General features: G+C 42.3%; 1 protein-coding gene across 1 annotated transcript; it reads right to left on the bottom strand.

Annotated features, from left to right (window-relative positions):
• Positions 1-594: 594 nt before the first annotated feature.
• On the bottom strand, positions 595-12,155 carry LOC118774892 (gamma-aminobutyric acid receptor subunit rho-3-like). Its single transcript, XM_036524479.1, has 9 exons — positions 11,947-12,155; positions 10,644-10,756; positions 5,774-5,841; positions 5,451-5,674; positions 4,675-4,757; positions 3,975-4,112; positions 3,550-3,702; positions 1,710-1,903; positions 595-1,061 (listed from the first exon to the last, which is right to left on the bottom strand). The coding sequence occupies exons 1-9, from the start codon at positions 12,078-12,080 to the stop codon at positions 762-764; spliced, it is 1,407 nt and encodes a 468-aa protein (XP_036380372.1). The 5' UTR covers positions 12,081-12,155; the 3' UTR covers positions 595-761.
• Positions 12,156-12,847: the final 692 nt, after the last annotated feature.

Here is a 12,847-nt window from a genome sequence, read left to right as displayed (position 1 = left end):
CGCATATACCATGCGCATGCCATTTCATACCTCACTTGCAGTATTTGAAGATAAATTAATACATAGATAAATAAATGAGTTGACCCATAATACATTGGTGCTGTATGTAAAATACAGTCCCCTAATGCAGACTTGAGCAATTTCCCATGGTACAGTACAATCCAAAGTGCAGTGCAGTGCCTTCCTGTGGCAATGGAGCCATAATTTCCCAGGGCACACGATCAATATTACTTCCCAAGGTGCAGTGCAGATGTTATTTCCCAGGGTGCAGTGCTGAGGTTATTGTCCAAGGTGCAATATGAATGTTGCAGAAACCTCATTCAGAGCAGCAGTCTGGAACTGTCAAGTTGGGTGAGCAGATTTTTCAGGCTGCAGCAAATACGATTCTGCATGAGGTGTCCATAAATACAGGCTTCAGCGGTTTGCAAGGGAAAAATACTGCTGAGAGACTGAGGCCTAAGGAAAGAGAGTGAAATCATGTGTTTGCAAAGATGGATAGATGCATTATATGTAGGATTACTGCCATTGCACTTGTATTGTGTTTAATAGCACTCACTTTATGAGTACTATTGCAGAGTTTGGTGTTGTGGTGTATTGGTTTTAGGAGTGCTGCCTTTTTTAGGAATACTGGTATTATGTTTCGTACGAGTGTTTTTTTTTTTAGGAGTACCAATGATTTTAGAAATACTAGGGTTTTGCTCAGGAATACTGCCATTGTGGTTCTTTGGGTGCCTCGTTCCTCTGTTCAAAAGGCAAAATGTTTAAGAGTACATGCTCCAGTAGATGATGTTGAAGAGCAGATAAGCCACAGGGAAGAGGACACGGGAGTAAGAGTCAATCATGTAGCTGTTGCTCATGATGAATTCAATGTTTTTTCTAATTGTGCGTTTGCGGCGCAGCCTGGTCCCCTCAGTGGGCGGAGCCTCAGCTGAGTTCTGCGGGACTGGCTGCTGATCTGGAGGGGAGGCAGGTATCTCCGGAAAGGGGTTGAGGTTGATTTCGTCGTCATGGAAGCAGCCGTCGAAGGCCATGGCCTGCGTGGCATTGAAAGACGTAGGGAGCTGCAAGAGAGGCCAGAAAGCAGTGTGAGATGTAATATTCTCACACATATACGTGAGATGAGAGATGTTTTAAAATTCCAACAGCCGAGAAATGAACAACAACAATTTCACAACATCATTACTGGTAGGCTTCAATGTTATGACACAATATCACTACTTTAAAAAATTACCTAGCAACAGTGATTAGCTAATATCTTATGATATCACATGCAAAGTCTTGGTAATTGTTACCCAGACACATAAAAGTTCAAGATACTTGAAATGGTCATTTCTGTTTGTATATTAGCATTACCAAAAGGATATTACATTATGGATATTACTGTTGTATTGTGTATTTAAAATAAAATGTGTAATTCTTTAGTATTAATTTACCATGTTGGGATTGTTGTAGAATAATATGGAACAAGAAATTATATGAAACTAACAAGAAAAGCTGAACAGGTACACAGCAATTCAGAAACCTAAACAAATGTCCAGTATCAAAAGTAAAACACTGTGCATGTGGACACAGCCAGAGACTTTCCAACTACAGACATGTACAGATACTACAGTGCATTATGGCCAAATATCCTCACATAAAACCAAAGTTTAAATGCAAGCCCCAGACCCCTGACCCTTGACCCCTTCAGACCCTGAGGCAATAATAACCTGTCCCCTCTGGAGTTTCTTCATCTCCTCTACGGTAGTGAAGTAGTTGACCGCTGCATACTCGATGACAGAGAGGAAGACGAAGAGGAAGCTGGTCCACAGGTAGATGTCCACAGCTTTTACATATGACACTTGGGGCATGGAGGACGATACGCCCGTGATTATAGTGGACATGGTCAGCACCGTGGTTATACCTGCCCAGATGATGGAGACATAGATGTACACAAACATATGCACACACACACATGCACACACACGCACACACACACACACACGCTCAAACATGTTCTACATTAAGTTTAAAAGAGAACCTGTGGTGTTGTATTCATAAGGTACATAGCCACGCTAGAAGTCATAGCAGCACAACAGGAAATCTCATTGCAGTATAGTCTAGGAGAGAGATCAGCTGCTGTTGTCGCTCATTAAAAAAAAATTATTTGCATAAGCACTTGTTACAGTGTTCAGGCCAATCAGTTATCATTATAGGGGACATCTAGGATTATTCTCTGATTAATGATCATTTAGCGTGTATCTAGCATAAAATTTATATATTTTGAATATTCTGGGTATATAAGTCTGTATATATTTGTAAATGAAGTAAGAGAAAATATTAATTGGAAATTCCTAACACACACCAAGACAATGGTACTTACAATTAAAAAAATGTGTCACACCTAAGCTTTCCCAACTAAGATACCTAATTATTTGGCCCCTAAATGCTACAGGACTCTTGGCTATTCAGGGCACTATTGAGAAACTCAATTCAAACATATTGTAGCAGCGTGAAAGATCTCTTTCCATATATTTTCTTGGCCAGAGAGCATACATTTACGGTTGTATACACCCAGCAGTGTAAGGCACTGCACCTTATATTGACGGCTGAAGATTGAAGATGGTGGCATTAATGTGTAAACATATATTCCTGTCACAAAAGTGTTCCATCTAGGTGCAACAGTGCCTGCAGGAGAAATAGGTGTGGAACCGGCGGTGGGTTTCTTATTCACAGAGAAGAGGAACCAGGCCAGTCATTTCATTATACCAGTGCCCTCTAAATAACCTTTATCTTGAATAGGGCTGGTTTCATCGACTTACTCTCTTTTTATTTCTTCTGTGAGAAACCACGCACCACAGGATAGAAGTCAGACCAACTACGGCTGTGCTATGTGCAGTGAGAAGGGTGGTGCCGTCCTCTCTAATCTTAGGTCGAAGTCTTAACAGGCACAGCTTTGACATGTCAGAACGTGTCAGAATCATTGTTCTTATTGATTGATTGATTGAACATTAGAGTGTGATCCAACATTCTGCTCTGAGTGACTCAGAAACCACACACAAGCCTGAAGTGGAATTACAAATGAAAAGGGCCTTGTATAAAAGCCTCTTGTGGTCATTCTCTAGAAAAGCTCTTAACTTCACCTTAATGTCCTCATTTCACCCAGGATTAATACTTGGAAGCTCCCACACTAAATCCTCTATCTGTTTTGTCATTCCCTGTTTAGGAGTACTAGATTGTCCTGAAGTAATCAGGCTATAAGCACAGCGTGTGGGCTGACACTTCTGCTGAGGTCAGGATTCAACTTCAGTATTCACGTCAGCCCTACTACTGAACCTCCATGAAACCATACAAATGAAAAAAAAAAATTACAATTACAAGCTCATATCTAGAAGCTATCGCAAGGGGTTTCTCCCTGTAAATGAAGATTACTGTATTTCAACATGACTGTGAAACAGCTTAACAGTGAAGTTTCAGTAAACTGAACAGTTCACACTAAGCAGCCCCTAGCCTGGGTGGAACCTCTGACTCTGGGAGGTGGGCACCAGAGATCAGGAAAGGGGACCATACCAAGAGAGACCCGTGCCGGGACGGCCCTCCTGTCAATCCAGAAGGACACCCACGACAGCATCACCATGAGCATGGTGGGAAAATATGTCTGCAGCATGAAGAAGAAGATGTGTCTTCTGAGGAGGAAGTTTATGTAGAGCCGATTATACCAGCCTGAGGAGGGCGTGAGGGAGGGTAGGGGGCGGATGAGAGACAGAGAGAGAATTAGTGCTTTTCTGGTGATCACGATTCAAGCGAGAGAGAGAGAGAGAAACATCAGAACAGATGGCCATTAGGGGTCACGGCGAGGACAGGCTGGCTCATTTATATGTCATCAGGAAACTGAAAAAACCTCAGGGATGATAGTAGAGCTGCAGTTCTGTGGAATTATGTGTTATCTGCACTGTGATTGAGAGAGAGGCGGCCACAAGGGGGCACACTCGTACCTGTACTGCTGTAGAAGGCGAGCCCGTAGGAAGGATTGAAATCTTCGATAAAAAACTGAGAGAGCACAATCTCATCAGTCCTTAAGGAATCGTTCCCATTCTTCCAGTAGAGCATTAAGTCATTCTCGTTATATGCATCTGTGAGAAACAGAAGACAGGAAAAGAGAGAAGACAAAAAGGAGAAGGGGGACGAAAGAACACATTCTCAGAACTTTTCTATGAGAATCTCCACCATATTCTCATTGAAATGGTGATAGTATATTCTTATTGTCATCCCTGCACTAACACAGAGCCATAGAGATGGAGGCCCATGGTGTCACTATGAGGGAGTCCTATTGTCCACATCTCTGCAGTGGGATTTATTGTGCAATTACAATGATGATGATTATCATGACCTGATTACCTTTAAAATCAATCTGATTGCATGATGGGCGACCTACATGTAGGGAATAGAACAGTCTGAGTACAACTGCATGTAAATTCAGTGCAAGTGTACAGCAGCTGTGTATATAAATGGGTGTATTTAAAAATCCTGATCTGTGCATGTCTGTGTACAGATTGTGCTCTGCCTGTTTCAGTCTATGTAAAGAATCTGTAAGTTTGCACTGTAGGAGTGGCAGTATTGTATGCAGCCACAGTATGAGGAATGCATCATATTGATGAGTTTATGGAACACACTATAAACGTGCTTTGTACTCACAGCTTTCAAGCTCCAGGGAGCAGTTCTGTTTGTCCAAGGGGAACCTGCTGAAATCCATGGAGCACAGAGCAGTGACTGTGATCCTGCAAAACAAGGATCAGAATCCTTTTAACAGATAATGTACACAAACACACACAGGTGTGGTTTACCCACTAGCCTGTAATTAGATTTGTAACCACTTCCAGCTTAACCCCACTGACACCCACCAAACACTGTTTCTGAGGTAGAAATATGACAGCTGAAATGCAGTACAAATGTATCACACTGATACTGTTTGAACTGTTTTGACCTGCACCACTGACCCCTAAGAGGTTCTCAGACATTCATTATTTTACATTTATTCATTTGGCAGACGCTTTTATCCAAAGCGACTTACATAGGTTACAGTTCTTTACAATGTTATCCATTTATACAGCTGGATATTTACTGAGGCAACTGTGGGTTAAGTACCTTGCCCAAGGGTACAGCAGCAGTGTCCCAGCGGGGATTGAACCGGCAACCTTTCGGATACGAGTCCTGCATGGACAGGACTCGGTCATTATGGACAGTCTCGGTCAATATCCCATTAGGCACTAAAAGCACCCACTGTACCCGACTCTGGGCAAAATGTCAGAACTGTTCTCAGTGCCCCAAATACCTGACGTTGTACCAGATGTCACAGCACCTGTAGCACCCTGAGAGTCTGAAACTGCACTGGTCATTGGGGGGCTAGTGGTGCCCCCTGGTGTTGGACATTGTGCTGGATGTCAGGGTCATGGTTGAGCCCCCCCCCGTACCTTACGCTGTACAGGATGTTGCCATCGGGGTACACTCTCAGCATGATGTTCTCCATGGTGGTGTCATGGATGAAGGAGCGCTTCGAGTGGACGAAGAAGACATCAGGCACCCAGATCTTCTTCACCAGCCGCGCGTCAAAGGTGCGACTCTTGTTGCTACTGGAGGGGAACGCCAGGCGCTCATCCTGCCAGTAGTGCCGCAGGTACAGCGTCATGGTGAAGTCCTGTGGAGTGCAGCGTTGGGAGGGGAACAGGTAAGTGTGAGGGCACAGTGCTCAGAATGGCAGGTGAGTGTGCGGACAGAGTGTTCAGGGGGAACCTACCATGTTGACCTCTGAAATGCTGTCAAGGCTCTCCACTTGCACGTCTATGCCCACAGGGATGGCCGACCCTGTGCAGGTGACAGGGCAGGTTTATTACATCATTGGTCACTGTTGTTACATCATTACATGTGCTTGTCCAGATAAGACTCCAAGATTGCAGCTGTTGAGGCTGTTGTTGTTGGTATGTCAGTGCATTAGCATGGTCTGAATAAGTGGATGTATAGGCCTCTGCTTTCTAGGAACGAAAAAGATTTTAGCATTTTTTTGTCTTAACAGTGGGACTTATTTTATTTTTATTAATGGGCCTTTGGTAGACATTCATATCCGGAGCGACTTACATCGGTTACAGTCTTTTTATTATGTGGCTGAAGATGCAGAAAGAATATGACATGCTTTTCATCTGTCTGTTCTGCTGTGGCCATTCAGTCCATTATGATCTTAGCAATTCAGGGCATGTTTCACTTCCACTAGTGTAAACACAGCTGGAGTGGAGACTGCTTTAACCATCAGCTCACTTAAAATATAAACCGCCCCAAAAGACAGCCCTGACAGAGTCTTAATAACATTCACTGTTATCTGAGCAGCCACTTACAACTGCCACTGTTTTAACTGAAGGACTACTCTCCCATAAAGCCTAACCTTATGATGGAAGCATCCTATGATTTTATAACACAGTGAGACTCCATGTGGCACAGCCCTGTATAGCACCAATTCCACGTTCCACAAAAAAATCCATGATCAGAGTCAAAAATTACTCACCCAAGTGATTATCTTTAACAGCTTTCTGCAATTGTACTGCACATGCGTACTGTATAATTTCAACATAGCGCATTAAGGAGGAAATGGAGCTTTACTCAGAAAATGACTCTGAGGAGCAGAATAAGGAGAAGCCAAGACCACATCAGCATTGTCCCATTTGCAGCCTATCCTACTTTCACTCCCACTTCTTCTATGTGAGTGCAAAACTACAGGGTCAAGTAAGGTGAAAGAATACACAAATCAGAATTTGACTCTTTAGTGTATGGTTAAGGTAAAGTGATCTAAGGTGGAAGTTGTAAGTTGGCGTCATTTTGATACCAGTTCAATGAGTTGCAAAACTATTTTTACAAATGTGTATGTACTGAAATGGAGAATTTGAGTAACATTTAAGTAATTTTGAGATTACAGTTTGTCCACTGTAATCATTTTTTGTTGAAGTATCCAGGCTTTGAGTGGCATACCTGTCTTTCCAAATTCATATATGTTGAGGTGTATATGGTTTGTTCATGTGAGTTTATGGGAAAGCTTGATAATATGCAGATGAATCTGCATGCACATATACAGTGCCTACACACATACAGTGTCATCAATGTTTATCCATACTTCTGATTACAAATGCACAAAAACCAAAAACAGGACTAACAGACTTTCACAGTGGCAAGCCATATTGCTCACACAGAATGAATGTGACTCCAGAAAACATGAAAGTCACTTTTATTAACACCTCAGTGATAAGTATTTTGTATATAGTGGCATATATTAAACCTTTCTTACCTGTAGTTTGACCAATGTAATTTATCTCCTCACACACTGCAGAATCCATCCACAACTCACAACACAATTAAACGAACATAGAGACACAGTCCAGTCTGTGTTTAAGTCACAGAGACAACGTCAAATCCCCTGTTGCCAGACACAGTAAGGATGCCAATCATCAGGCTTCTGAACTCTATTTTTGTGGCACTGATAATAACACTGACCCACAGACATACAAATTTAGAGGAAAGACTATTACAGTGTGAAAGCAGGTGGATTTTTAATCTTAAACCAATCCACCCCCGTGGCCTAAATTAAGGCCTTAATCTTTTGTGTTTTCTCTAATTTTTCCCTTCCAGACTAGGTCCAGCCTGTATGTACCAACATGCCCCTACTGCAAGTATATAGAGGCCTGTTATGTACATATTTTTCCTTAAACAGATACTTGTTAAGAGACATTCAAAATCTTGAGATCCACATGCTGGCTTTGTCAGATAATTTTTTCCTTTGCTGTTACACAGTTACTAGTAAGTGATGTTAATGGCTTCCCTGTCCATGAATGATATGTACATATTTCCATGTATAAAGGACTGAGGAAATTTTCTGTGCTTGATGCCTAAATTAGTAAATAGCTTTTGCATTATTTTTTTTAAATAAATGAAAATGAATAATTTGTTTCCCTCAGTCAAATGGTGTTATTTTTTCTATTTGTCTTTGATATTTTTCAAAAGCCAAATTGAAATTGATGTGCCAATGTGAAGTGTTTATGAGAATGAAGAATATATTGTTCATTCTGACCAATTTTGGCAGTTTTTTGCATTTTGCATTTGGTGTCTTATGTTTTGCCCATTTTTATCTACATACTCTGCATATTGACTGAAAGAGAGAGAGAGAAAGAGAGAGAGGGAGAGAGAGAGGGGAGAGATGTGCTGCACAGTTGTAAAGTGAACACACTTTTCATTTGAGCCAGCTGTGTGCTTCATTGGGAGTAATGCTCTCTCATTTTAATCTGGTCACTGTAGGGCTGTAGTCCCTCTCTGACATGCCTCTTCTGATGTTCACGTTATTATCACAAGGAAGGGGCATATCTATGATGTTTTATTATCTACTGTATGTTTGTCACATTTCTTTCCTTTCTTTGTGGCAGGGCAGTGCAGCTGTAACTCATCACAACCTTAACAGAGCACTGCCTTAATGGCCCTCAACACAAACACAGTATGGTACATGCAGCCACAATCCAGTACAGTCCCATCACAAGAAATCAGGACCTCTCTACTGCCACAGACCTGCACGCAAACAAGGCCATGACACATTTATTTTTTTATTTATTTATTGTAAAACCACATAACAGCACAGAACTGCTCTAACTCAGTAATACTGTAACACAGCATTGCCTCTATACATGACAAAGCAACCTCACCACAGTGTATTCACTGTCCTAACCCAGTGCATGTAGTACCAGACAACACAGAAGCGTACACACAACATTAACATGGTATCGCCCTCGCCCAGTATTGCCAGTCCTAACACAATACATCTGTAATAAAAAACAGAATTAACAACTTAATAAAGTCCAACTCTTATGCAGGGTTCCAATAACAGAGCACAATGTTTAAATAGTACTACCCTAAAACAGTACAGTCCTAGCATGGCATAGCGTTCAAATGGCCTTAAACAGCATTGCCTTAATACAGTGCAGAATTAATATTGCACATGGTACATACTATACATTTAGCATAGAGAAGCCCTCCACCCAATAGTTCTGTTTATTCCTTGGTGGAACAGTAAGATTTTTCCTTATTCTGTCTACATTAGTAGACCTGGGTTTAATCCAGATTACACTGCATTAAAAGGCATCTGTGTCCTCAGCAGCTGCTGTCTGCATTGTAGTACAGCAGAATCTGGGTCAGATGATTTTAGGATTCCTGGCTTGGATGGCTGCAGTGACACCATAACCTATATTTCACTGATAGTCCATTCTATCAGTCACTCACACATCATGATTACATCACCTACAGTATTTGCTCAACAGATTCTCTACCGATGCTCTATATGATATAAACTTGGCTCCTTTACAGAGACACATATTCACTCCGGTGAGGCGAAGTCTCCTTGGGATTCCTAGTCAGGACTTCAGATCCACAACCACTTCTCCACATTGTAAAACATATTACTCTATGCCTTCAGCTCCAGTCCTGCAAATGTGTGTTCTGCCTCAGACTTTAATTGTTTCATTGAAATTTTAGAATTTTAAATTATTTAAATACAAAATCACCCTTCCTAGTGTTTTGGCATATTGTTCATTAAAACATAACTTTATGGGTACGCAGCCGAGCAAATCAACAGTCTCCCCTATTACCTCCATCACACTAACCTCACGCTCTGACCCTAACGCTAATGTCTTGCTTTGTCCCTCACACTAACTTGCTTCTTTGACACTGACAGTAACCACATGCCCTGACCCTCACACTAACCTGCTGCTCTGAATCTCACACTAAACTCATGCTCTGACATTGACACAGAGGATCTCCTCTGCTGAAAACTGTCTGAAAAGCAGGGAGAGAATGGGATGTATTGTAACTTATTATGTCTACTATGTTATGACTGGGATCTCTATTCCAATGAGCCATTCATCAAACAGAATTAATCACTCTATCAAACTGACGTGTCTGACTGATCAATGACAATGCAGGTTATTCTATCTGAATGGATCAGTGATAACATATAAATGAATCCATACAAAAGTATTCTTGAAATGTGCATGAAAACATAGCAGGTCAGAATGAATCAGCAGTTCTTCAGTGGAGTCAAACACACAATATCTGTCCCTGATATTCTACACTGCCACTGTGAGTCTAAGAGGCCCTTGAGAGCTACAGCACAGACAAAAAGGCCCTTTATGATAATACCAACCACTACAGCACAAAGCAACAACCACAGCCCACTAAACAGTCATCCTACCCTTTCTCTCTCTGTCTCTGTCGCTCTTAGTCTGGTGGTCTGTGACTCTCCTCATCTCTATATGTTAAAAGAGGAGTCCATTTTAAGTCATTGCTTAAATTTCACTGTGGATAGTGTGGTAATCATAACACTAACCACACCACAATGTGCCAGGATAAATCTAAGACAGAGGCTGCAGATTATCACAAAGACTGCCTCTCCTGAAAAAGTGGAGGGTCAGGTAGGGTCAGACCCCTTTGGAAAAAAATGTGGTCTGCATGCCTGGGTCTCTGCAGCTCTGTGCTAAACCTCTCCTACACCAGAATCAGGCCCAGTAGACTACTGGAGGCTACACAAGACCAAACTCAGCAGAGAACCAAACAAGGTTTCAGAGTATGTTTGAGGGTGTGCTTACCTCCAAAGCCAGGCCGCATGGCGAAATCATGTTCCTCTATTCTGAGAAGCTGCTCCGATTTGATCAGAAGGGACTTTGTACTGTCTGACTTCTTCATTTTGTAATCTATTCGCCTGGAAGGAAGAGGACACTGGTTTCAGTGCACAACACCCACGCAAACACACAAGCACAATGTTCATAAATGACCTGCCCTCAGAATGTATCAGCCTCCAGACTTCACTTTCCCCTGTTAGCTGGACAAATGGAGAGAGGAGCATGGAGCATACCAAAGCCACGCTGAGGGGCAGCTTGGACCATATAAGGTTAACCTGGACATTTCATAATTCATAATCTCTCTCTGCTCACATTTAGGTGCAGCTCTTCAGGTAGACATGACCAATATGACCAAGACTTATACCCTCAAAAAGCACCATTCAGAGCCATTGTGTCAGATGTTTCCACTGTAGCAGGTACGCTGCAACAGGTACTGCTAAGCCAATCAGTTGCATTGTAACATAGCCCTCGACCAATCATACACGCTATACCACAGCAAAAGTGATCCACTCCATGCCCTCATAGCACCATTTCACATGATGTACTACAATTGATTGTTTTGCCAGCAATCCCAGAAATATTCCAGCAAAAAATGAAATACACTTTATATTCATCCTGTATTAACATCGATCAATGGAAGCGAATAGAAATTTTGTCCATTCCAAAGGGTAACACTGATCTATAATTATTAACATGATAAAATATTTTTATGTGCAACAACAATTCAACGACGAGTGTTATTTTACTTGGGGTGTCACTTAACCGAGACAGTTCCATCTGAAAGGAATTTCCCTTTCACAGACTGGAAGAATGAATGCTGCTGTTATCCCTATGCTATTTTTTTTAAATATAGAAACTGAATTAATCAGATCTTTTACAATCTTCAAGTACATCCCAAAGTGTCTCTGGGATGGGTGGCATGATGACAAGCAGAATAAGGAAAACATTTACTCTGATTAGTGCAGGGGAAAACATCACAATGCAAACAAAATGCTCCTGAGAGGGAATGGAACCCATTACAAATGAATAGAAGTACATCAAATAGAGCTCTATCATCAACACACATACACCACAGACAGAGCTCCACCATATACACAAAGGCAGAACAGAATGACCCTACAGACACAACTCCACCATTGACACAACTCCACTTTAGACACAGCTGAACCATGCACAGAACTCCACCATGGATGGAGATCCATAACATATGCACCACAGACTGTGTCACAGACAGATGTCACCAGCAGCTGCAACCGCTAGCTGGACTCACCCTCCATGTCTGTTCTTGACGTGCTCCCCCAGGTACACGTCCTTGTGTCTCCTTCTGCCGGGCAGGTGGCCGCTGTTGATCGGGGTGACCGGCCACAGCCAGGCCAGGCAGAGCAGCCTCAGGACCAGCAGCATGATATTTGCAACCGGAGGTGGGGTGGAGCGTGACAGGCCGTGACAGGGTCCTGTTCCAGAGTCCTGCTCATTGCCTGACAGTTCCAACCACAGCTCACCAGCAGCCTGGATCCTCAAATCCTCTCTCTGCCTGTTTTTCTCTTCTCGCTGCCATGCCCCTCTAGTTGAGGATCATTGTGCCGAATTCACTGCCCTCCTTAGAGTCCCATCCACTGTCCCCTCTCTTTTACACGCTCTACTGTTTCTATTTTGCCTCTTTTACTCACCACAGCACAGCATGTCCCTACTGCCCACTACTGCCTCCGCACTGCGATTAAAACAGAATATCAATTTATTCCTATAATGACAAAAGAATGACGTTAATTCCTCCTTAATCTTCTTATCTGTTGGCCGGCCACTGAAATCTTTCTCTAACCTACAAACTCTGACTGGGGATGAAACAACAGGCACTGTTTAGGATCAGAAATTCCGTGGAATAAAATGAATACTGTAACCTACTTTTAGAACCCAGGCTTTTTCCCATTTGCTTAGCATGTGATTAACCCAAAGCGGGGTGAACCTGAAGCTCTTCCTCATGAATATGCATTGTTATATCTATCTATATCTATAGTCCCACTGTCACAGGCAGTCATCTATTCGATTTCCATATATAGCCATACAGTATATAGCCATATATAGCTGCCTGTTTGTGTGAGCTTTGTTGATGAGGAGTTGACTCACTGGAGACCTCTGTGCCACAGAAGGCCTCTGAGAAAAGATGGGGGATC

This window comes from Megalops cyprinoides, chromosome 3, assembly GCF_013368585.1.
Source record: "Megalops cyprinoides isolate fMegCyp1 chromosome 3, fMegCyp1.pri, whole genome shotgun sequence".
Classification (NCBI taxonomy): Eukaryota; Metazoa; Chordata; class Actinopteri; order Elopiformes; family Megalopidae; genus Megalops; species Megalops cyprinoides.
This window is presented reverse-complemented; position numbering and strand designations above follow the sequence as displayed.